Source organism: Nerophis ophidion, linkage group LG02, assembly GCF_033978795.1.
Source record: "Nerophis ophidion isolate RoL-2023_Sa linkage group LG02, RoL_Noph_v1.0, whole genome shotgun sequence".
NCBI classification, from domain to species: Eukaryota; Metazoa; Chordata; class Actinopteri; order Syngnathiformes; family Syngnathidae; genus Nerophis; species Nerophis ophidion.
Genome location: NC_084612.1, coordinates 52,861,901 through 52,888,202, shown reverse-complemented (window position 1 = coordinate 52,888,202; position 26,302 = coordinate 52,861,901). Strand labels below are relative to the sequence as shown.

The following is a 26,302-nucleotide window of genomic DNA, read 5'->3' as shown; positions in this document are numbered from 1 at the left end:
TGTTTTAAATGTCGAATGAAAACACATTAAAAGACCAGTTTTAAATGTCAAACATCCATCCATTTTCTACCGCTTGTTTTTTTTGGGGGGGTCGTGGGGTGTGTTGGATCCTCTCAGCTGCATTCGGACGGAAGGAAGTGCACACCCTGGACAAGTCACTCCCTCATCACAGGGCCAACACAGATAGACAGACAACATTCACAGTCACATTCACACATTAGGGCCAACAACATAAACACATAAAAACATCAGTTTTACATGTTGAACATGAACTCATAAAACATCAGTTTTAAATGTCAAATATAAACACATTAAAAACATCAGCTTTAAATGTCTAACATAAACACATACAAACATCAGTTTTAAAAGTCAAACATAAACACATACATAGATCAGTTTTGAATCTCAAACATGAACACTTACAAACATCAGTTTCAATGTCAAACATTTAAACACATAAAACATCAGTTTTAAATGTCAAACGAAAACACATTAAAAGATCAGTTTGAAATGTCAAACAAACACATACAAACATCAGTTTCAAATGTCAAACAAACATATAAAAACAGCAGTTTTAGATGTCAAACATAAACATACAAACATCAGTTTAAATGTCAAACACAGAAAAAACAGGGTCCAAGTAAACACACCTTCACTTCTGCTCATAAATCATCCATAAATGCCTCACCCTTTATAAGTTGAAGAGCCTCACCCTTTATAAGGTGGAGCCTCACACTTTATAAGGTGGAGTGCGGTCCTGCAGGAACAAAAACCTCCAGAAAAGTCAGACGAGTGTTTGGTCTCACCATGAAAAGTGTGCTGGCGTTTGTGTTGCTGTTGTGTGTGTGTGGAAGACACTCCTGTGTTCACGTCAAGGTGAGTGTGTGTGTGTGTGTGTGTGTGTGTGTGTGTGTGTGTGTGTGTGTGTGTGTGTGTGTGTGTGTGTGTGTGTGTGTGTGTGTGTTTGTGTTCGTGTTCTGGCAATGCTTACTTAATGGGGACTTCACTCTGTTTACAAAGTCACCTTTAGGGGACCTTTGACGGTATGGGGACAAAAACACAGGTCCCCTAAAGGAAAACCTTTTAAAATAATAGTAAGAACCAATCTGAAGATGCTTAAGTGATTTTTTAGCTTTTTTTTCCATAAAACATGTTTACTGGTTAGTTTGAGTGTGAGACATTTGCACAGCAGCCCCCTCATCAGCTGTAGCTGGTACTGCACTCGCTTTTCTGTGCATATCCCTTCCCTGATTAGTTATCACTACCTGGTCCCCATAAGAAAGGAGGTTTGTCTGCAGTGCAGGAGATGTCAGCTAATGGGACTCAAAAATAAGCTGTTTAAACCAAAAGGTAAGCACATCTTTCTTATAAATGGAGGTTATTGACTATCATTTGTACAAGAAACATTTGTTCATAACCAAAGTTCAGCCAAAAAATTAGGTAAGGTAGTTACATCTTGTGAGTTAGCATGGCATGATAACTAATTCCACCTGATTCGCTGGAGAAGCTAAGCTAAGCTAAGTATAGCTTGGAAAATAAGCATGTTTTATCAATATATATTTATATATTTTACTAAAAAAAATAAGGATGTATTTTTTTGTAGCAAAGCTTTTCCAACAGGTGCATTTAATTAAAAACACCAGCCTTGCTCCTAGAAACCTTTTGAATCGCTTTGTGTTGATTTTTTTGTTTGTCATTTTGACTGGAACTTAGATTTTTTACTACAAAGAGTTAAACATGTATTTTTTTGGGGTAGCACCTTAGAGAAACCTTTACCAAACGGTGCATTTAATTAAGAACTTTAGCCTTGCTCCTAGAAACCGTTTGAATTACTTTGTGTTGCTTTTTTTTTTTTTTGTCGTTTAGACTGGTTTATAGTCAAAGTAGCTCTAATTTAATGCTAATTGGTTGTCTATAAGGACTTCTAAGAAGTTATATGTATAGGTATGATGGACATTGGAAATTTAGGATATTTTACAAACCTCACATTGATTTTGTTTCACACATTTTAGATGAAAGACAGATGCCCTGGCTTAAAAAGTCCTCCAGTCTGTGACAGCACAACAGTAGACCACATGGACTTGGACGTAAACAGCATAACACCTGATGTCACTAGAACAGAGGAACCCTGCTCAAGTCAGGAAACAATTAACACCGTAGTTGTTTGTGCTTCCCTCAAAAAACATTGAAAAAGAGTTTACACCAAAACATTATTGCTTGTATTACAGTAAGCATTATGCCAAGATGGCAAGGCATCTAGAAACTCCACACAAAAACAGATTGGAAGTAGCCCCACCTCTTAGCTTTCCAACAAGTTCCATGAAGAGAAGGAAACAGCTAGAATATATTCATAATAAAGGGAACTATGCTCACAATGCTGCTATTATGGAGTCAGGAAAGGGTGAACCAGTGCCATTCAAACGACCATCTAAAGCAAAAGGAAATGATTTTATGCACTATGCACATTGCCAAGGACTGTTTACGAGAAAGGTACTGTGGAGACGCATGCAAAGTTGTCCCCTCACACCTGCATCAGTCACCCGAAAACCAGGAAATAACTATTTCCAGTCGATGTGCACATACTGTATATTGGGCCTGTGCCGTCAAGTATATCCAAACAACTGTGGGGAGTAATATGTGCCATGATTCCCACAGTGCCACATCGCTGCGCTGCTGACCCGTCTCCGCCCGGGATGGTCTCCTGCTGGCACCACTATGGACTGGACTCTCACTACTATGTTAGATCCACTATGGACTGGACTCTCACTATTATGTTAGATCCACTATGGACTGGACTTTCACAATATTATGTCAGACCCCCTGACGTCCATTGCATCCGATCTCCCCTAGGGGGAGGTTGGAAAGGGTTACCCACATTTGCGGTCCTCTCCAAGGTTTCTCATAGTCATTCTCATCGACGTCCCACTGGGTTGGGAGTTTTTCCTTGCCCTTATGTGGGCACTGAACCACGGATGTCGTTGTGGCTTGTGCAGCCCTTTGAGACACTTGTGATTTTAGGGCTATATAAATAAACATTGATTTATTGATGATTCCTGATCCAATCGCAGAAATAATTAAAGATGACCATGTCATCACAGATATTGGGTAGCATCTGTTGAACAAAAGTGGTATGTACGCAAAAAATCAACAATGTGTCAGAAACAAGATGCGGAAATTAGGAAGACTGATTCATAATGCCAGGAGAGTAACTACCTTGAAAAAATTTTCTGATTTCGTGAATCCTAAGAACTACTTTGAGATGGTCAAAGCTATCAAATGTACTTGTGGCTATGATAGTGACACTAACAAATTCTGGATTCCATCACTGGCAAATAAACTTTGGAATTTCCTGGTTAGTCAGCAAACTCTTGAAAGCACAAGGTTGGATAATGAACAATGAAGAGCTGGTAAGGAATGCCACTCAGTTTCAAAAAGTCCATCGTGAGAAGTGGAACGAGTTGATCTCTGCAACAGCCCTGAGGAACAAAGCTGAAGGAAAGTGGAATGCACCACAATTCATGCCCTTCACTGAGGATGTTCAAAAAATGCATCAGTTTCTCAGTCAAATATATGAGTGCAGCTGTGCGCTATCTGAAAATTATTTCACGAAGGCTTGGTCAGAACTGACAAAAATGTGTTTGACACAGATCATCCTTTTTAACAGACAAAGAGAAGGAGAGGTAGCAGCCATGCCCTTGTTGGCTTTTTTTTGTCATGAGACACAACTGATCCTCACAAAGATGTTGATTGGGCACTCTCTGAAATGGAAAAAAAACTGTGCAGACATTTTTCAAGGATTGTCATCAGGGGAAAACGAGGTTGACTTGTTCCTATTCCCTTGACTCCAAAAATGGTGTGTGCATTAGAATTTCTCGTTAAGTACAGGGAAACTTGCGGGGTTCTCAAAGACAACAGTTACCCGTTTGCAAGACCCACAGCGATGACACATCCCCGTGGTTCTGACTGCAGACGAGACAATGCAAAAGCATGTCATGGAAAGTATCCTGTGTCACTTACATCCACAAAACTATGAAAACATGCTGCCACCTTTTCAACTGTGCTAAACATGACAGACACAGAGATGGACCAGCTGGCCAACTTTCTTGGCCATGATATTAGAATCCAGGGTGAGTTATATAGACTCCTTGAATAGACATTGCAGCTGGCAAATATCAGCAAAGTTTTGATGGCATGCACTCAAGCAAAGTTGATTATCAGAGTTCCATGGCAAGAACTTAGATGAAATCACAATTGGTCCAAATGGTATGTTGTCATCTTTGTCGTTTCCTTTGTCTATAATTTTTTTCCATCCTTTTTGTTTGGTTTGAACTCAATTATAAGCTTAACATGGTATGTCTCCCACAGAAAGTATTGTGGAAACTGAAGAGGAATATCTAACCAGAGAGGACAATACTCATTTTTGTGGTTTATTAAATGTGGCCTATAGTAAGCATGACACTGAATGTTTATTACATTGAACCCACCAAAGAGGGGGGCTTTCCAACCACTGAGGAGGAAACAATCCCACACTCCAAGAGACTGACACAACTTTCAAGAGAAGGGGAGGTATCATCAGGAGATTGTGCAGTGAGACATTCTTCCAAAGGTAAACTATATACATAAACTGTTTTTAGTCAAGTGTTATTAGTCTTTGTTTTCTCACAAATAATGCAAATGCATATGTATTCATTGTTCTCTGTGGGTCAAAGACATTATAGCAAACACATGTATAACTTAATTTCTTAATCTTCTTTTATTTTCATACACGTTTTGTACGGCCAGCATGACACTATGGTAAGCATGACACTGAATATGTATAACTTAATTTCTTAATCTTCTTTTATTTATTTTAGTGTCATACACATGTTTTGTATGGTCAGCATGACACTATGGTCAGCATGACACTGAATGTTTCTTACATTGAACCCACAGAAGAGGGGGCCTTTCCAACCACTGAGGAGGAAGAAATCCCACCCCCCAAGAGACTGACACAACTTTCAAAAGGGGATACATCCTCAGCAGATCATGCATTGAGACATTCTTCCAAAGGTAAACTATATACAGAAACGTTTTTTTTAGTCCAGCTTTATCAGTCTTTGTTTTCTCAGAAATAATGCAAATACATATGTATGCATTGTTCTCTATGGTTTAGAGACATTATAGCAAACACATTTACACCGGTAACTTAATTTCCTAATCTTCTTTTATTTTTATACACATTTTGTATGGTCACTTGCAGGTAAAGCTACCCAGAAAAGGCGACCCTGGATACAGAAAGAGGTGAAGCCTGTCGAGAAGCACATGAAGCTATTCATCCCTTCTGGTATTGTACCAGAAAAAAGTGACTGTTTAAAATGTTTGAGGGCTGAACCGAAAGCTCTCCAAAACCGGGAACGACAAGCATTGAAGTTCTATGTGTACAATCGCATTACAGCCTACAAAAGGAGATTGCAGCTAAAATAGTAGATTAAGAGAATCAGCAAGACTTGTTAAGTAGAAGAGTTTATGTTCTTTATGTTCAATGTGGTAAAAAATAAAAAAAAGTTTTTATGAGATTGTATTTTATTTCTGTGGTTTTAGGTAAAATAAGATAATCCTTTGTTGATCCCACAACAGGGAAATGTGGGTTATTTTCTTTGCGTGTTTCAAATATTGGTAAAAGATAAAATGAATTTTCTTGAAAAGTGAGACGTGTTATCCTGGCATTAATAGTGCTGTAATTCTGTATAGTATCCATCCTTCGTTAAAACTAATATATTTGTTCCCTTTTCCCCACAAGTGATCATCAAAAACTTGGTCCCCATTCCAAATGATAACCAGTGTGTGTGTGTGTGTGTGTGTGTGTGTGTGTGTGTGTGTGTGTGTGTGTGTGTGTGTGTGTGTGTGTGTGTGTGTGTGTGTGTGTGTGTGTGTGTGTGTGTGTGTGTGTGTGTGTGTCAAGGTGAGTCTCAGGACACAACAATAGGTACACATGAATTTTTCAATGTTATGTTTTGATGCTCGTAAAATAATGTTTTGTCATATTTTATTTGGGGGAAATTCTACTTTATCGTAAACTGACAACTTATTCACCTTTTTAAAGCCTTTTTTCTCTCGTAATATTCATATTGCATTCTCGTGTGTGTGTGTGTGTGTGTGTGTGTGTGTGTGTGTGTGTGTGTGTGTGTGTGTGTGTGTGTGTGTGTGTGTGTGTGTGTGTGTGTGTGTGTGTGTGTGTGTGTGTGTGTGTCAAGGTGAGTCTCAGGACACAACAATAGGTACACATGAATTTTTCAATGTTATGTTTTGATGCTCGTAAAATAATGTTTTGTCATATTTTATTTGGGGGAAATTCTACTTTATCGTAAACTGACAACTTATTCACCTTTTTAAAGCCTTTTTTCTCTCGTAATATTCATATTGCATTCTCGTAAAATGTCTGCTTTTTTATAGGATAATTATAACTTTACTCCAAGAAATTTCACTTTTCTTTTCTCATAATTAAAATGTTTTTTTATTTTAATATTGTAAAATGTTGACGTCCTTTTTATTATTAAATCCAAACTTTATCGTAGGAATATTTCAACTTTTTTCTTAAAGTAATACCTTTTTTCATCACAATATTGCTATCTTATTCTCGGAAAATTCCGATGTTCTTCTTGTAAATTTAGAGTACATTTAACTTTATTCTTTAAATATTTTACTATTTTAGCCGCATAAAATGTCTTTTTTTTTTAATAACATTGCTTTCCTATATACTGTAATATTTATTCTCATATTTCAGTGTTATTTTGGAAAGTTAAATAACACATTTTATTTTGAATATAATGACCTAATTGTTGTAATATTTCTACTTGATGCTTTTTTTAAATATGAATATTTCAGCCTTGATAAGAAAAGAAAATTCTACACCCTCCATCCATCCATTTTCTACCGCTTGTCCCTTTTGGGGTCGTGGGAATTCTACACCCTATTTTGCAAAATTGAATATTGTACTACAGTAGTACCGTAAAATGTCAACTTTAGCATCTGGGGAAAAAAAAAAAAATGTATTTGTACTTTTTGTCTCATAAATATTTCAACATTTACTTTAGAAAATTAAAAACAAAGTTTGTTTGGAATATTATTACTTTATTATAATATAATATAATTTATATATAATTCTGCTTGAAGAAAAACCTAAATTGTAAAATTAGATTGTTCTACTTTAAATGTCACTGTTATCTGAAAAATAAAAAATTTCCTTAATATATTTCTCATAAATATTAAAAATTTATTCGGGAAAATCACAAATAAAATATATTTAGTTTTTTGTGACTTTATTGTTGTAATATTTCTGCAAGTAACTTTTTTAATATAACTTAAAATCTTCAGAGATAAAAAAAAATATATATATATATATATTGTAAAATTAGATATTGTTCTACCTTAAACGTCACTGTTATCTGGAAAATACCAAATTTCCTTATATTTCTCATAAATATTGCAATATTTATTCTCGAAAGTCACAAATTTTGTTTTTAATGACTTTGTTGTAATATTTCTACTTGATGCAAGTAACTTTTTTATTATAACTATTACAATCTTCTGAGATAAAAAAAAATTAGATTTAGGGCTGTATAAATAAACTTTGATTGATTGATTGTAAAATTAGATATCGTTCTACATTAAATGTCACTGTTTTCTGAAAAATTCCAAATTTCCTTATGTTTCGCTTAAATATTCCAATATTTATTCTGGAAAATCACAAATAAAATATATTTTTTTAAGACTTTGTCGTAATATTCATATTTGATGCAAATAACTTTTTTTAATATAACTATTACAATCTTCTGAGATAGGAAACAAATTCTTGCAAAATTAGATATTGTTCTACGTTAGTCCTGTAAAATGTCAACGTTATCTGAAAAAATACCACATTTTGTCAGGAAGTGGAGGTGACAACCCCAAAGGTGCAGAGATGGCAGATTTGATACAGGAAAACATGGTTTTAATGTCCAAAAATACAGGTAAAATACAAACCAGGAGACAGGAAACAGCAAACAAGACCCAGGGAACAGGTCACGTAAGGGAAGTGGCTAACAGCTATCAGCATACAGGATCCAGCAAACGGTCCACAGCATACACCTTACAATACTCCAGCACTGACCGGAGGGCAAGGCAGGTCTAAATAGCAGCCGGCTGATTGACAGCAGGTGTGGCCAGGTGCCAATCAGCCCAGCTGAGGGGAAACAGCGTTCAGGGAGACAAGCAGGAAACTGAAAATAAGAGAGCTGACAGGAAATAAAAACAAACACAGAGGAAAAACCAAAACATAACTAAACTGTCAGTGACAAACTCATACTTGCCAACCCTCCCGGATTTTCCGGGAGACTCCTGAAATTCAGCGCCTCTCCCGAAAACCTCCCGAGACAAATTTTCTCCCGAAAATCTCCCGAAATTCAGGCAAAGCCGGAGGCCACGCCTCCTCCAGCTCCATGAGAACCTGACTCAGTAATGTTGTGACCCTCTTAAACAGGACAATACTGCCGTCTACTGTACATGGAATAGAATAGAATGTAAATATATTCTACATTTAAGTACAGTCAAGGAACATGCATTAGGAAATCTGTTCTGAAGCCCACAGTAAAGAGACGTAACTTCATCACGTCGCCTGGTTATTGACTCCAACCCAACATATTACACCGCCGACGAGCAAAATGAAGAAATACGCTTGCAAGTTCCAGAACGATTGGAAACAAGAATTTCAGTTTATCCAGGAGAGTTCGAAGGGGAAGGGTTATGTTGCCTGTAAAATTTATAGAACAGACTTCTCCATTGAACACGGCGGCCGAACGGATATACTCAGCCATGAACGGTCAGCGAAACACAAAGCGTCCGCAGCAGCATCGCTTACAACCCAGTATCATGGGCCACCTCGCAAAATGGACACCCGATGGTGTAACTTATGCTGAGACAAAGATGGCAATGCTGATAGCTGGAAGCAACATCCCATTCTCATTTGCGGATGTCTACAACAAATCTGTGAAGGATATTTCTCAAATATTTAAATAATTATTCTGGAAATTCAAAAATGTAATTTATTTGGTAATTTATGACTTCATTGTTGTCATATTTCTACTTGATTCAAGTAACTTTTTTAATTTAATTATTACAATCTTCTAAAATAGGAAAAAACATTCTGTAAAATTAGATATTGTTCTACTTTAGTTTGAAAAATGTCAACGTTATCTGAACAATATCAAATGTTTTTCTAATAAAATCGTAATTTTAGTTTCACAAATATTTCAATGTTACTTTGGAAAGTTGAATAGCAAATTTTATCGGGCTTATTAAGACGTTATTGTTGTAATATTTGTACTTGATGCAAGTATTTTTTTTAACATATTTTTTGCAATCTTCTGAGGCAGGAAAAAAAATCTTGCAAAATTAGATATTGTTCTACTTTAAATGTCACCAGTATTATCGGAAAAATATAAAATGCATTTTTAATCATATTGTAATATTTGATTTTCATTAATGTTTCAATGTTACTCTGGAAAGTTGAATAGCAAATGTCATTTGGTATTTTATGACTTTATTGTTTTAATATTTATAATTGATGCACGTAACTTTTTATACAAATATTATAATCTTTTAAGATAAGAAAATAAATCTTCCAAAATTAGATATTGTTCTACTTTAAATGTGACCATTATTATCTGAAAAATACTATTATAATTGTTTTATACATATTTCAAAATGTATTCCGGAAATTTAAAATGTGATTTATTTGGAATTGGATGACTTTATTGTTGTAATATTTCTACTTGATGCAAGCGACTTTTTTAATGTAACTATTACAATCATCTGAAATTATAAAAAATAGATATCTTTGTACTTTAGTCCTGTAAAATGTGAACGTTATTATCTGAAAAATATCAAATTTCTTTCTAATAATATTGTAATTATTTAGTTTCATAAATATTTCAACGTTAATGAACGCTGGCGCCTGCTGTTGTCGCTACTCATCGGTTTTATCTCTTGCCTTAAGATGTTTTGGGTGCTTTTGAAGTTTCTTTTTTGACTGAATAGGCCCTGGCATATGCTGACTTTTACAGTACTTTTAAATGATTATCTTGTCATGATAATGTGAGAAATACTTTACCTGCTGATCATCAGAGTTTGGCGAAGGACACCACTTGTAGTTTGCCACCACAATGTGGATGACCAGATCAAATGTTTGGATCCCGCTGATGTGGATTTTTTTGACCCACATCCACTCTCTGACTGCTCCCCTCCAATATTCTGCTGTCGACCTCCTGCGACTCCGTTCTGGGCTGTTTCGTCCCCAGCTAGTGACGGTTTACCTCCACCGGACATAGCCTATCAGCCTTACCGAAGGTACATCCACCGTGAGTCCCGCAGAAATCACCAGCTCAGTGGCAACACGCCAATAAAATAAATTTGGTCTAAAACACGTCGCCCGCCACGGAATATTGGCCAAGGAGTCGACCACAAAGCGTCAAGTCGGCTAACCCAATACATGAAAATGACAGTGCTAACGTAAACTTTGTGTTGGGAACTCGCATGGCTGCAGTTATGTGTCCCCGATGATGCAAGAATCCAGGAGAGAGGAGTGAAGATAAGATGAATTTAATATGGAACTCATAAGAAAACAAATAAACATAAAGCAGTTGTGCAAAGTAACGTTCTCAACCTGATATTATCATCGAGCCCTGAGGATTGCTCGAGTGAAACATAAATAGACACTTGTTTGATTGACAGCAGGTGTGAACCGCTGCCAATCAATGAAAAGAGAAAAACAACAGTGCTCCATGAATAAAACAGGAAATACAACAAAATAAGAGCACTGAAAGGGAAGTAAACACAAAAACACGAAAAACTAACAGAAATGAAGTGACAGATTGTCACACTTTGTTCTTCTTAATATCTGCTCACTCACGAGCAAAGGACATCTCGTCCAGGATCTTCTTGCTGACCCTAGACTGGACTTCATCTGCCTAACAGAAACATGGCAATACCTCAGTGATTACACGGACATTAACGACGCAACTCCTCCCGGGTTTGTTTAGACTTCCAAACCTCCCGCTACTGGTCGCAGAGGAGGTCTCGCGATGATCTATCGTCAGAAGTGGAAATTCTCACCGTTGTCTTCTACCGCCCTCTGCTCCTATGAATGCACACTTTTGCAGCTATCTGGACCTACTCCCACAATCATTGCTGCTTTTTACCGACCACCAAAATACAACAAAGATTTTATTTGTGATTTTTCTGCTTTTCTTGCTCATCTGTCTTCACTTTCTCCTAATATTGTACTGCTGGGGGATTGTAATTTTCAGATGGACAGCACCAACAGTACAATTGCCTGTGACTTTTCATCTTGTCTTCAAAGCTTTGGTCTGCAGCAGTACATCACTGTAAAGGACACACACTTGATTTGGTTTGCTGTTCAGGTGTGAATATTCATGCCACTTCCAATTCACTACCTTACTCCGATCACCTGCTAGTATATTTTACTACTTACTTACTGTTAAGTTTTTTCTACAATTACCTTTCCCTGCAATATCTGTTTCGGCAAAATGAAGAACATCAACTCTGACACTTTCAATCGCCATTGACAGCCTCCCTCATCCGGTGAACTGCTCACCTACTACGACAATAATCTTCATCATCTACTGGACATGCTGGCTCCAGCAAAAATCAGAAGAGTCTTTTTTCACCAACTCTGCATGCTGGTTTACTACCACACTCCGCAAATTAAAAAGGAAGAGACGCCAACTTGAACGTCTTTACAAAAAAACTGTTCTGACTGTACAGAAGGACATGTACATCCAACATTAGAAAAACTGCCTAAACAATACCAAATCATCCTACTACACAACTTTAATTAGTTTGTAATGAAGGCAACTACAAGACACTTTTTTTTGTCTGCTTGGCAAAATTTGAAATGCTCCTCACTCGATTCCCTCTCATATGGCCTCAACTGTTTTTTGTTGTTCCCTTATGCAATTTTTAAATTCCAAAACCGCCCAGATTCACCAACAACTTCCTTCTTTTTCTCCTCAACCACAGTTCACCCCCCTCTGCCTCCCTCATCCATTCATTTTCTAGTTTTTCACTGCCTTGTCAGTTGGACATCACTGCACTTATCTGTAGATCCAAGCCATCCACCAGTCTTTCAGATCCCCTCCCTACTGCCTTGGTGAAAGTCTGCCTTGCCTCACTGATCAACCTCATCATCAATATCGTCCATTCTTCTTTCATCCATTTAGTGTTGCCAGGGAACTGTTCCCTGGCAACACTAAATGGTCCCTAGTGTGTGAATGTGAGTGTGAATGTTGTCTGTGTTGGCCCTGTGTTGAGGTGGTGACTTGTCCAGGGTGTACTCCACCTTCCGCCCTGATGCAGCAGAGATAGCCTGTAGCACCCCCCGCGGCCCCGAAAGGGACAAACGGTACAAAATGGAGGGATGGATGTAATACAAACCACGTTTCCATATGAGTTGGGAAATTGTGTTAGATGTAAATATAAATGGAATACAATGATTTGCAAATCCTTTTTAACCCATATTCAGTTGAATGCACTACAAAGACAACATATTTGATGTTCAAACTCATAAACTTTATTTTTTTTTTTGCAAAATAATAATTAACTTAGAATTTAATGGCTGCAACACGTGCCAAAGTCGTTGGGAAAGGGCATGTTCACCACTGTGTTACATCACCTTTTCTTTTAACAACACTTAATAAATGTTTGGGAACTGAGGAAACTAATTGTTGAAGCTTTGAAAGTGGAATTATTTCCCATTCTTGTTTTATGCAGAGTTTCAGTCGTTCAACAGTCCGGGGTTTCAGCTGTGGTATTTTACGCTTCATAATGCGCCACACATTTTCTGGACACAGGTCTGGGCTGCAGGCGGTTCCAGGAAAGTACCCGCACTCTTTTTTTACGAAGCCACGCTGTTGTAACACGTTCTGAATGTGACTTGGCATTGTCTTGCTGAAATAAGCAGGGGCGTCCATGAACAAGACTGCACTTAGATGGCAGCATATGTTGTTCCAAAACTTATATGTACCTTTCAGCATTAATGGTGCCTTCACAGATGTGTAAGTTACCCATGCCTTTTGCACTAATGCACCCCTATACCATCACAGATACGGGCTTTTTAACTTTGCGTCGATAACAGTCTGGATGGTTCGCTTCCCCTTTGGTCCGGATGACACGATGTCGAACATTTCCAAAAGCAATTTGAAATGTGAACTCGTCAGACCACAGAACACTTTTCCACTTTGCATCAGTCATTCTTACATGATCTCGGGTCCAGAGAAGCCGGCAGCGTTTCTGGATGTTGTTGATAAATGGCTTTCGCTTTGCATAGTAGAGCTTGAACTTGCACTTACACATGTAGCGACAAACTGTATTTAGTGACAGTGGTTTTCTGAAGTGTTCCTGAGACCATGTGGTGATATCCTTTAGAGATTGATGTCGGTTTTTGATACAGTGCCATCTGTGGGATCGAAGGTCACGGTCATTCAATGTTGGTTTCCGGCCATGCCGCTTACATGGAGTGATTTCTCCAGATTCTCTGAACATTTTGATGATATTATGGACCGTAGATGTTGAAATCCCTAAATTTCTTGCAATTGCACTTTGAGAAACATCGTTCTTAAACTGGTTGACTATTTGCTCACGCAGTTGTGGACAAAGGGGTGTACCTCGCCCATCCTTTCTTCTAAAAGACTGAGCATTTTTTGAGAAGCTGTTTTTATACCCAATCATGGCACCCACCTGTTCCCAATTAGCCTGCACACCTGGGGGTGTTCCAAATAAGTGTTTGATGAGCATTCTTCAACTTCATCAGTAATTATTGCCACCTTTCCCAACTTCTTTGTGACATGTTGCTGGCATAAAATTCCAAAGTTAATGATTATTTGCAAAAAAAAAAAAATGTATCAGTTTGAACATCAAATACCGTATTTCCTTGAATTGCAGCAGGACATATAGTATGCGCCTGCTTTGAATTACTGCCGGGTCAAACTCGCTTTCGCTAAATAATTAGCGCATGCTTAGTATTACCGCCTGGTCAAATTCGTGACGTCACGAGTGACACTTTCTATGTCATCATTTTTAAAATGGAGGAGGCTGATTTCAATACCGGTAATTTGGAATCGCATAAAGGGAAGAAGATTAAGAGCTATTCAGCAGGATTTAAGGTCCAAGCTTTCATCATACTCCAATTTTTACTGAATGCCTTTGGTAAGTGCCGGAGTGAGAAGCGGTTTTAAAATAATTAGCGCATGCTTACTTTTACCGCATGCCTTTGGTAAACGCAGGAGTGAGAAGAGGTTTTAAATTAATTAGTGCCCCGGCGGCAATTCAAGGAAATACGGTCTGTTGTCTTTGGAGCATATTCAACTGAATATGAGTTGAAAATGATTTGCAAATCATTGTATTCCGTTTATATTTACATCTAACATAATTTCCCAACTCATATGGAAATGGGTTGTATTTGATTTTCATAAATGTTTTAATGTTACTCTGGAAAGTTAAATGTGAAATTGTTTGAGTTCAGTATTTATTCTGGAAAATTAAAAATGTAATGTATTTGGAGTTGTATGTTGTATTGTTGTAATATTTCTATTTAATGCAGGTAACTTTTTTTAATATACTATTACAATCTTCTGAGATAGGAAACAAATTCTTACAAAATTAGATATTATTATACTGTAAATGTCACCATCATTATCTGAAAAATACCACATTTCTTTATAATGATATTATAATATTTCTCATAAATATTTTAATATTTATTCTGGAAAATCCCAAATTCGTTTGGAATTTTATGACTTTTTTGATAAAATATTTATATTTGATGTGTTTTTTCATGTAACTGATTTTAATTGTGTAAAATAGTCCCAACTTAAATTCATAAAAAATGTATTGTTGACTTTACTGTTACTATATTTTGTACTATTTATGATTATTAGTTCCCTGTCGTAGAACTGCATTATTATTATTTTGAAATGGTAGCTTTATCCTGTTTGACTTCGGCCAAAAGCAGCAGGTAGAATGTGTGCAGTGTTTGTATTTCTTCCTAAACGTGTGTACACTCAAAGTCTGACTGTGTTGTTGCATGAAGAAAATGTCAATATTGATGTTCGGCGTCCAAAGGTCGACGTGGAATACAAAACAAAAACAAATGTTTGCACTGTGACTTGAAGGCTTTAAGTCCTTTCAGCACATCTTAAGTGGCGCTTCAGTCACACCTTGACCTACCAGTCCAGCAGAAAGTGCCGACATCTGGTTTTAGTCCTGTGAGTAAACCAGGTCTTTTTCACCAAAACCTCCCTCCAACGCTCTTCTTCTCTTTCCCCTTCCTGCCAGGATGGAGACAAGATATTCCCCCTGCAGGCAGTGAAACAGCTCAAGGCGCTGATGGACGTCGGCCCTCACCTCGCCCAGAGCGCCACCGAGGCTGTGTGTGCCGACCCCATCCTGCCTCAAGTCTTCTCCCCTGTGTGCCAGGACGGAGAGGCCGCCGCGGTTTTCTCCAGGCTTGGTAATAAAAAAACAAGCCAAAGAGATGTAAATATGTTCAATAAATGCAACATTAGGCTACAAACCTTTTCTTTAAAATTCAACAGTCATTATTATTGTTGGCATCATTTCAAGTTGTCAACATACTTAAAGGGGAACAGCACTTTTTAAAAGTTGCCCATCATCCACAATTCTTATGAAAGACAAAAACACTCATCCTTAATTTTTCTGTGCAGAAAACTGTTAGTAAGAGGCGGCTAACAATGCAGGAAAAGGGGATACAATCTATCCCGCTTATACAGCACATTAAAAACTATTTAAAGAGCCCCACACGGTTTTATATACATGTTGTAAATACGTACTGTATTTTCAGAACTATAAGCTGCATTTTTTTTCCCACGCTTTGATCCGTGCAGCTTATAAAACGGTACAGCTAATTTATGGATTTATTTTTGATAAAAATGTTTTGTATTCAATAGATAATTTTTCTAAAACACCAACAGAGACCCTGAGTGGGTGTGTAGTTGTCTGTGCTATGGCGCCATCTTTTGGACGGGTTTGCTCAACAGAGGTGCTGCAGGTTGAACATCTACAGTGTTTCCTTCTGTTTAGTGCCTTGAACACAAAGTACAAATGCCGATTTGTCTACCAGTGGTCCATAGCGTTTTCTACCCGTATGGATTCTTCGTTCATCATTTCACGTTTTCAAGTTCTACACAATAACTAAAACAATTCATGCTTACTAAACTGTGGGTTCTTCCGAGGATGTCGTAGTGGTTTGTGCAGCCCTTTGAAACACTTGTGATTTAGGGCTATATAAATAAACAATGATTGATTAATTGACATGTCTTCAAGAGTATTTTATGCATATTTTTATGTGCTATCGTATTGTAGTCAAACTAGCACAGGTGGCATGAGCCAATATTCTAACACGTTTGTTAATGTCTGTGTTAGTATTATCAACTTACAACAGTATTCAGTTTTGTAAATTCACCAAGACGTCACAGTGCAGAGTTTGAGTCTGTTTAGCTGATTTTTGTATTGTTTGATCAGCCGTTTTACTGCCGTGTTGCAGACGCCGTTTGGAAACAATTTGGAAACAATTAAGGTAATTGTTAATAATAATAATAAATGATAATAAACATTTATTAACTATTTCTGTGTAAATAACTCATTTCAAAACAAGTTTATATCTGCGGCCTATAATCCGGTGAGGCTAATACATGGAAAATATGTATTTATTAAAAAATTAAGTTGGTGTGAAATACGGTAATATAATACATTTTTGTAATAATAAAAATTTTGTCAACAAATATTTACAAAATATTTTTTGCAAGGTATATATATTATGATCCGTGGCCCAGGTCATGTTTTTTTATGTTCCGTTATTTTTGGACTCCCTTAGTTCCTGTTTTGTGCACATCTGGGTTTGTTTTGGTTTCTCTGGGGATTAATTGGGTTCACCCGCCTCTGGTTAGTGGTCGGCACGCTCATCTGCAGTCAACCACTAATCAGAGAGCTATTTATTCACCTTTCTCGCCATGCTCAGTCAGGCTTCTTTGTTTTCTCCACGCAACAAGTTATGTTTGGTTATTCGTGTAATTCTTGATTCTTGTTCCAGCGCTAAGCTTCGCCATAGAGTCCCATGCTATCGGCCCGCTTTTCTATTTATTCTTGTTTTGTCTGCTTTTATCTACGGTGTATGATTTATGAAAAATAGATAATATCCTACCTTCACGCTTTAGTTCGGAGTTCTCCGTTCGGCGTCTGCAGTAAGTTGCAACCCCTTAGTAACAATATATTTGCGCCTTAAAATAAAATGTTTCTCTAAAATTCAGTGGGTGCGGCTTACATACCAGCTTATATAGTACGGAAAATATTAAATGTAATGCACGCACTCAGGATAAATATGTAATATTTACAGTACTTTGCTCATTTAAAGCATTACCATAACTTATTTCCTCTGTGTACGATTTTACATAGCAACAAACTTCACTACCCTCAACAACATTAAAAGCATTTTCCGTGTTTGCTACGACTAATGGCGGACTTCCTGGTAGCCTTGGAGCGTTATTAGTAGTGATGTGCGATACCACCAATTCGATACCGAGTAAAATTTGGGTTGGTATCGGTGATCCAATACCGTTACTTTATATGTCTGCTAAAATGTCAAAAGTTGTGTATTTCAAATAATACCATGTGTCCATGTAAAAAAATACAAGACAGAGTTGTTTATTTACTTCAAACTCTGAGGTATATTGAGGTAGTGGCGTGAATAACAATATAGCCCAGCTAATGCTGGATAAATTCCTACAAAGTACATAAAAATGGTGTTTTAAACCATGAAAAAAGGAAATGAGAAAAAAAATAACAGCATGAAAATAAACGTACTATTAAGAACCACTATTAGCACAAAAAACTAATTCACAATTCAGTATGTTACCGTGAAAATAACACTCAACACAATCATCCAACATCGTCATATTGCCTCATTTACAAGTTATAATATTTTTACAGTGTTGATGATACATATTATTTAAAATAACTCAAGTCTTAATACCATATCATTCTGACAGACGGACTGCACATCTCAGCATGCCTCTCTGTATTAAAGGGTGTGCCTCAGGGGTCCATATTAAGTCTGTTGTTGTTGTTTTCCATCCATGTAAATAATCTCTGTGATAAAGTGTTGGATGCATTTATATGCAGATGACGCATATATTTGAATTGTTCAAACCCCATTGTAGCACAAACCTTTCAGGTCCATCAGTTTGCTTTGATGTTGTTCAGTACCAGATGATTTGGCTGAGGCAGCATGGAATTTGAGGGGTTAGTGCATCTGAGTAGTCCTGAGTTCAATACCGGGCTCGGGATCTTTTTGTGTGGAGTTTGCATGTTCTCCCTGTGACTGCGTGGGTTCCCTCCGGGTACTCCGGCTTCCTCCCACCTCCAAAAACATGCACCTGAGGATAGGTTGATTGGAAACACTAACTTGGCCCTAGTGTGTGAATGTGAGTGTGAATGTTGTCTGTCTATCCGTGTTGGCCCTGTGATGAGGTGAGGACTTGTCCAGGGTCTATCCCGCCTTCCACCCAAATGCAGCTGAGATAGGCTCCAGCGACTCCAAAAGGGACAAGTGGTAGAAAATGGATGGTTAGCTGGATAGTGCTAAATGAATAGAAATCAAAGATTATGTTATTTTTAAATGATAAACATCTGCTGTTGAACATTCCAAAAATGTCAATTGCTCATAAGGTTGAACTTGAAATGGTTACGATATACAATTGGGGTTTGTTATTGATGACTACTTGTTTTTGAAGTGTCACACAAAAAATCTTCTGGCTACACCTAAAAAGTAATAGTTGTTTTTTCTTTAGAAACAACGGCAAACTGTCCATCTTTGTCAGTCTGCAGATATTCTCAATGGACGTTTTTTGATAAAGAGCTCACTTCTTGGTCTGGTTCCCCCTTATTTGTATCCTATTATGTGTAGAGACTACAGTCGCTACAGTTAAGGGTCACAGGACATACTTGGCGTGTTGGTTCCTAGAGCCAACACAAGCCTTGGTCAAAAAGCCTTCAGATTTGCTGCTCCATGGTCATGGAACAAATTACAAAATGATCTGAGGCTCCCTGAATTCATCCCATTGGGGGAATTTCAGGCCATTTTAAAAGGATCAAGAAGCTGTTTTATTGGCCACTGAACATTTTCTTAAACTTTTATTTATTTTATTTTTTTTACCTATTACGTGTTTTTACGTTTATTTTGTAAGTCATTTGTACTGTACTTATAGTGTGTGACTGCTCCTGTTTGTTGTTGTTGTTGTTCTATTTATTTATGAAACTTGTTTTTGCTGCCCTCTTGGCCAGATCCCTATTGGAAAATATATTTTAATACTCAATTTGATTTTTACCTGTTTGAAAATAGGAAAAAGTGAAAAAAAAAAATCCAAAGTATCGATATTTTGATTTGAGAATCAATATTACAGAATAGATATCTGGTATTGATGGTATTGATACTTCAGTATTGATCAGCACATCACGGTAATCAAATTGGAAAATAAAACCATGACTTACAGTGTCCGCTCTCACTGGGATGTCGACTGCTGGGACGGTTGTATCTTCCAGAACTTGAGCTCTCATTGAGCTGGAAAATTCCTAATAATCCTCATTCCTTGGATAATAAATGCTTCCAGCCATAAAATATCAAGTTGATGAACCCTTCAGCTTGGTGCTGCAACCTAGGACAATACAGGTGAATCATGATTAAACCTTGCGTTAACTCTTCCAAACTCCAAGGCAATACAGCAACAGCAGAAGCAGCTTATTTTTACGGTGGGTCGCAACCAACTTTATTAGCAGCTTAAGCTAGCTAGTAGCTGGCTACTCGCTAGTGGTCAAAGGAGCAAAAAGGAGTTCCTCTGTGTTTGCTCTTACAATAACAATGTTGCGATTGCTTGGTTAAAATGCAGGACACGGCATTTAAATTGAGCGTTGTTGGCGTTTTTTTAGAGGAGTTACTGAATACCGCATCTTACTAGCAGTTTTTCACTATTTGGTATGCACATTAAAGTGAAGACGTGTGTTCTTGCCTCACCTAAGGATTGTGACATATGGACAAATGGAAAAAAGTGCAGTTTTCCTTTAAGAACGTACCAAATCTTGGTGCAAATGTCCATTTTTAAGCGTCCCAATCACAATCTTTCCAAAATCTGCTGCACAACTTCATCACGCAGTTGGCCATTTTGTTTGCAGATGCCATTTTTGGTGGATTTCATTGTTCTTTGCTGTTCCCTGTATCATGTGATTTGGTACATTCCCTGCTTGGTAGACTTAGACTTAGACAAACTTTAATGATCAACAAGGGAAATTCTTCAACATAGTATCTGACTTTCAAAGGATGGAAAGGGTAAGAATTTAAAGGATAATGCACAGAAGGGCACAAAAAGAGGGCGAAAACAAAAAGTATAAAGTAGACTAAAAATGTACCATAGTAGCAATGTAAAATATAACATATATGTAATATTTACATATTATATATCCATCCATTTTTCTACCGCTTATTATATATACAGTATATAATATATACTGATGTATTATATTTTTTTACATTATATTATATTATATTTGTATAATATATGCAATATATAACAAATCCCAATTTCCATGTTCAATATTACAGTATAAAATGAATAAATAAAGGCCAGCAGAAAATTAAAAATAGATCCAGCAGAAAATAGACATTATAAACAAAGAGAGGTAGCTAACATGTCAGGGGTCAGGTAATATCCTTTATTGCTGTATGGCCAGTGTTTTATACAGCTGGATGGAAGGTGGAATGAAGGCGTTCTTTAATGGAACACTGTGGGAACCAAGCTGAAATAGCCTGTTGGAGTATGAACTCCATTGTCCCTCAACTGCTGGACTGGATTGTCCATGATGGCCAGCACTTCGTCCAGTGTCCTTCTGTCCCTCACTGACACAAACACTTTACTTTGTTCTCCTGTCCCTCACTGACACAAACACTTTGTCCTCCTGTCCCTCACTGACACAAACACTTTGTCCTCCTGTCCCTCACTGACACAAACACTTTGTCCTCCTGTCCTGCACTGACAGAAACACTTTACTTTGTCCTCCTGTCCCTCACTGACACAAATGCCTCCAACTGCGTGCCAATAGTTTGGCTGGCTTTCCGGATCAGTTTGTCAAATCCGGTTTTAGTCCCTTTTTGCTGGTGCTGCTCCCCCAACAAAGCAGTGCAAAGTACAGGGCACTGGCCACAAAAATTCCAAGACACATTAAAGGACCTAAGCTTCCTTAGGAAGAAGAGTCTGCTCATGTCCTACTTGTAAACAGCTTTGCTGTTGTCCTTCCAGTCCAGTCTGCTGTTCAAGTAAAGTGAAGATAATTATATTTATATAGCGCTTTTTCTCTAGTGGACTTCCAGGTACTAGTACTGCCACCTCCCGGCCCTAGATCTTGATGGGCTCCACAGGGGTCATTCTCTTCTTGGAGTCGATGAAATAATTGATAATACCTTTTCACACACGGCTAGATATGGAAGGGCCTTAACTGGACAGTTTCAGTGAAACCAATCTGCCTTTACAAAGCTAACAATGACTTGTGTTATTATCATTATAATGTATATATTTTTCATTTCAAGTGAATGTCCTGGTGTCTTCGGACCCGTGCGAGATATGTGCCAACCCCTCCTGCTTCGGCTGCCTGAAATGAGGCTGTTCTTCATCCCCAGCAGTGGAATGACTCTTTAATGCTTGTTTTTCAGGCAGTTGACGGCCAAATAAAGTGAATGTATCGTTTTGTCATTTATGGACTATTGTCCTGCTGATAAAAATGTCTTCTTTGCGTACCTGCCTGTGCTTTTTGTACTTATTCTATGAAGGTTTTCATGATGTCCTCTCCTACTGTCGTCCCCCAACTACATCAAAAACTGATTTCTAGGAGACTATTTAGTTGTTTTTTCTGCTCATTAGAGGCGTCACTAAGTTTTAGGGAGAGGAAGGTCCCTACCTCTTTGGTCCCTATTGAGTTCATTACCTTGTCTCTTATTGCCATAGTTTTATGAACTACAAACTAGGGTGTACGGGTTATTATAGTACGGCGATACTAATAAATCATATTCGGTACTAAAAAACCTATAAAAATTACCGGTTCCCCAAATTCCCACCCCCCATTGTCGTCACATCGTGTCATTGCTGGTTTTACGAGCAGATGAGCATGTTTGGCAGCACACAATCACTGAGTACTTACAAGCAGACACAGTGTGTAGACAGAAGACGGAGAATGGACACATTTTGGTGTAAAAAGATAAAGGTAAAACACCCTCAGGAAGAGGTGCTTTGAGACATGGCTAGCTAGCTAGCGGCTAAAGTCCATCCATAGTCTGCAGTCTAAATCACTAACTCTCGTGTCCATGGCGACAAATAAAGTAAGTTCCTAGCAAGTAACATTTTAGCTGGAGGACTGGGAATAGCTAAACATGCTTCACTACACAAACCGGATTTGATGCTCACGGGCATCAAAATGTAAACAAACGCCATGGGTGGATCTACACCTGACATCCACTGTAATGATACCAAGTACAGGAACATATCTCGTCGATACTACTATGAATACATCAATATTTTTAATCATCACAAAATCTTCTTTTGTTTTTTTAAAGTTTTTTATTATGTTTATAACGTCAGTAAATATGTCCATGGACACATGAGAACTTTGAATATGACCAATGTATGATCCTGTAACTACTTGGTATCGGATCGATAACCAAATGTGTGGTATCATCCCAAACTAATACAAAGTATCAAAGAAGAGAAGAATAAGTGACTATTATATTTTAACAGAAGTGTAGATAGAACATGTTAAAAGAGAAAATAAGCAGATATTAACAGTAAATGAACTAATGGATTAATAGGATTTTTTTACATATTGTCCTTAATATCCATCCATCCATTTCCTACCGCTTATTCCCTTTGGGGTCGCAGGGGGCGCTGGTGCCTATCTCAGATACAATCGGGCGAAAGGCGGCGTACACCCTGGACAAGTCGCCACCTCATCGCAGTTGTCCTTAATAACGTTGACAAAATAATAGGTAGATAAATGACACAATAAGTTACTGCATACGTCAGCAGACTAATTAGGAATCTTTGTTTGTTTACTTACAACTAAAAGACAAGCTGTCGTGTATGTTCACTATTTTATTTAAGGACAAACTTGCTATAATAAAAAAATGTTTAGTGAACCCTAAGATAATTTTTTTTAAATAAAGCCAATAATGCAATTTTTGTGGTCCCCTTTATTTATAAAAAAGTACCGAAAAGTATCAAAATACATTTTGGTACAGGTACCAAAATATTGGTATAGGGATAACACTTCTACAAACTAAAAATGACAGGGTTATTTTTCTACCCAAATGAGCCTGTTGGGTCATATAAATGGGTTATTGCTAAGGAGTCACCCAGGCAGGTGCAGTACAGATACCTTCTGGATTTAAGTGAGGACAAAAAGTGATGAAAAGATGACGAAAAAGCACTGCAAGATGAAGTCAAACTACACGGGAGTAGCAAAGGGAGACAGTGGAATGTATGAACAGTGTCTCAGAGCGATAAACAGAACACAAACACTGAATCAGCCAGGTCCAAATGAGCATAATGGCTGCAAGAGAACCCTTCAGCTTCCCGTACCAGCAGTAAAGCAACTATAACACCACACAAAACGAGGAAAAATGTGAAGAACACAAGTCCAAGCAGTCGGAACCTGAACACCCAAATAGTCTTGATGGAACCATTCAAATTAGGGTTAATCGTGTATGCCAGGGGTACGAAATCTATGGCTCTAAAGCCCGACTTGGCTCTTTTGATGACTACATCTGGCTCTCAGATAAATCTTAGCTGAAATTGCTTAACACGATAAGTAATGAATAATTCCGCTGGTAATCTCAGTGTTAAAAATAACGTTCAAATTATAAAACATTCTCATGCATTTTAATCCAACCATCCGTTTTCTATCTCACCTTTTTAAGATGTCGCATTAATGGTAAGAAGCATTATATTTGTTATTGGTTAACTTTAGAACAACATCCATCCATCCATTTTCTGCCGCTTATTCCCGTTCGGGGTCGCGGGGGGCGCTGGCGCCTATCTCAGCTACAATCGGGCGGAAGGCGGGGTACACCCTGGACAAGTCGCCACCTCATCGCAGGGCCAACACAGATAGACAGACAACATTCACACTCACATTCACACACTAGGGCCAATTTTAGTGTTGCCAATCAACCTATCCCCAGGTGCATGTCTTTGGAAGTGGGAGGAAGCCGGAGTACCCGGAGGGAACCCACGCATTCACGGGGAGAACATGCAAACTCCACACAGAAAGATCCCGAGCCTGGATTTGAACCCAGGACTGCAGGACCTTCGTATTGTGAGGCAGACGCACTAACCCCTCTGCCACCGTGAAGCCCTTTAGAACAACAATGTTATTAAAAAGAATAAGAGAACTATTATTCTCTAAAAATGTTGGTATCACTTAAAAATGCACACATTTAGTTGTATTCAGTGTTGTAAAATATTATATGGCTCTCACGGAAATACATTTTGAAATATTTGGCATTCATGGCTCTCAGCCAAAAGGTTCCCGACCCCTGGTGTATGCAGTACTGCTGTTGCCACCAGGGGCAACAGCGAGGCACAATGAAGCAGTGGAGTCGAAGAAGACTTCTCATTCAACCTTAAAACAAATACAATCAAAAATGTGACTTTTAACAACAACAAAGTATGAATGTTCTGCTCCAGTCTTTGTTTCCTGTCGGACATTATAAGCGGCGGACAAGCAGCAACAATGCTAGCAATCCTAGTAATCTTCATCATGACCCTTGGTCAAATATGGAAGTGAATATTGTGCATGAAGATATTTACTTTGTTTTGTATTGAAATTGCTCACTTGGGGTGTGTTTTGTGTTTGTGGTCGTGTTGTCTTTTGTCCGAGAGTAACTCCGGCAATCAAAGCTCATTTAATACATGTTGCGCTAAATTTGACCAGTAGAGGTGGATAAGCCGTGTGTTGAGTCACATTCATTGTGATGTGGATGTTGTTGAATTTTTATATGTGCGAACAACTGCACTTTATTCTGGTAATGTATTCTATATATAAATATTGTAAGCGTCTATATTAGCTATATTAGCCTACTATCAAAATGACTTTAAAAGTCTTAAAGTCTTTGAAAGTGTTATAATGATAGATAGATAAATAGATAGATAGATAGATAGATAGATAGATAGATAGATAGATAGATAGATAGATAGATAGATAGATGGATGGATGGATGGATGGATGGATGGATGGATGGATGGATGGATGGATGGATGGATAGATAGATAGATAGATAGATAGATAGATAGATAGATAGATAGATAGATAGATAGATAGATAGATAGATAGATAGATAGATAGATAGATAGATAGATAGATAGATAGATGGATGGATAAATAGATAGATAGATAGATAGATAGATAGATAGATAGATAGATAGATAGATAGATAGATAGATAGATAGATAGATAGATAGATAGATAGATAGATAGATAGATAGATAGATAGATGGATGGATGGATGGATTTATGGATTTATGGATGGAGGGAGGGATAGATAGATAGATAGATAGATGGATAGATGGATAGATAGATGGATAGATGGATAGTACTTTATTGATTCCTTCTGGAGAGTTCCCTCGGGAAAATGAAAATTCCAGCAGCAGTGTACAGAATTGAGTTTGAAATTAAAAAGTAAAAAGTAAATATTTGGGGTATAAATGGAAACAAAATAGAAAAATATTACAATAAGAATAAAAATAAATAAGCAACAATGACAATAAAAGTATAACAGTAAAATAAGAATATGGTGGCAACACATGATGTAAGTGTCTATATTAGCCTACAATTGAAATGACTTTAAAAGTCTTATATAAGTGTTAATAATGAAGACAACACATGATGTAAGTGTCTATATTGGCCTACTATCAAAATTACTTTAAAAGTCTTCTGTCGTGTAAATGGTCCCTAGTGTGTGAATGTGAGTGTGAATGTTGTTCATCTGTATTGGCCCTACAAAGAGGTGGTAACTTGTCCAGGGTGTACAGCGCCTTCCGCCCGAAAGCAGCTGAAATAGGCTCCAGCACACCACGCATCCCCAAAAGGGACAAGTGGTAGAAAATGGATGGCTGGATGGATGGATGAATAGATGGAAGGATGTTATGTTTAATACATG

At 37.6% G+C, this 26,302-nt stretch overlaps 1 protein-coding gene and 1 long non-coding RNA gene across 2 annotated transcripts; both read left to right on the top strand.

Annotated features, from left to right (window-relative positions):
- Positions 1-722: 722 nt before the first annotated feature.
- LOC133535006 (guanylin-like) lies at positions 723-21,889 on the top strand. Its single transcript, XM_061874403.1, has 3 exons — positions 723-876; positions 15,367-15,541; positions 21,683-21,889. The coding sequence occupies exons 1-3, from the start codon at positions 808-810 to the stop codon at positions 21,751-21,753; spliced, it is 315 nt and encodes a 104-aa protein (XP_061730387.1). The 5' UTR covers positions 723-807; the 3' UTR covers positions 21,754-21,889.
- Positions 883-5,521, top strand: LOC133535012 (uncharacterized). The gene is made up of 4 exons (XR_009802123.1): positions 883-1,350; positions 2,013-4,606; positions 4,933-5,049; positions 5,240-5,521. It is a non-coding gene; the product is annotated as an uncharacterized LOC133535012 (long non-coding RNA).
- Positions 21,890-26,302: the final 4,413 nt, after the last annotated feature.

What these genes read in the sequence shown, in the direction of transcription:
- LOC133535006 (XM_061874403.1), top strand. Translation starts at nt 808, where the DNA reads ATGAAAAGTGTGCTGGCGTTTGTGTTGCTGTTGTGTGTGTGTGGAAGA. An exon ending in ACTCCTGTGTTCACGTCAAG is followed by an intron (nt 877 to 15,366) that starts GTGAGTGTGTGT and finishes CCTTCCTGCCAG; the next exon opens with GATGGAGACAAGATATTCCC. An exon ending in CGCGGTTTTCTCCAGGCTTG is followed by an intron (nt 15,542 to 21,682) that starts GTAATAAAAAAA and finishes TTTCATTTCAAG; the next exon opens with TGAATGTCCTGGTGTCTTCG.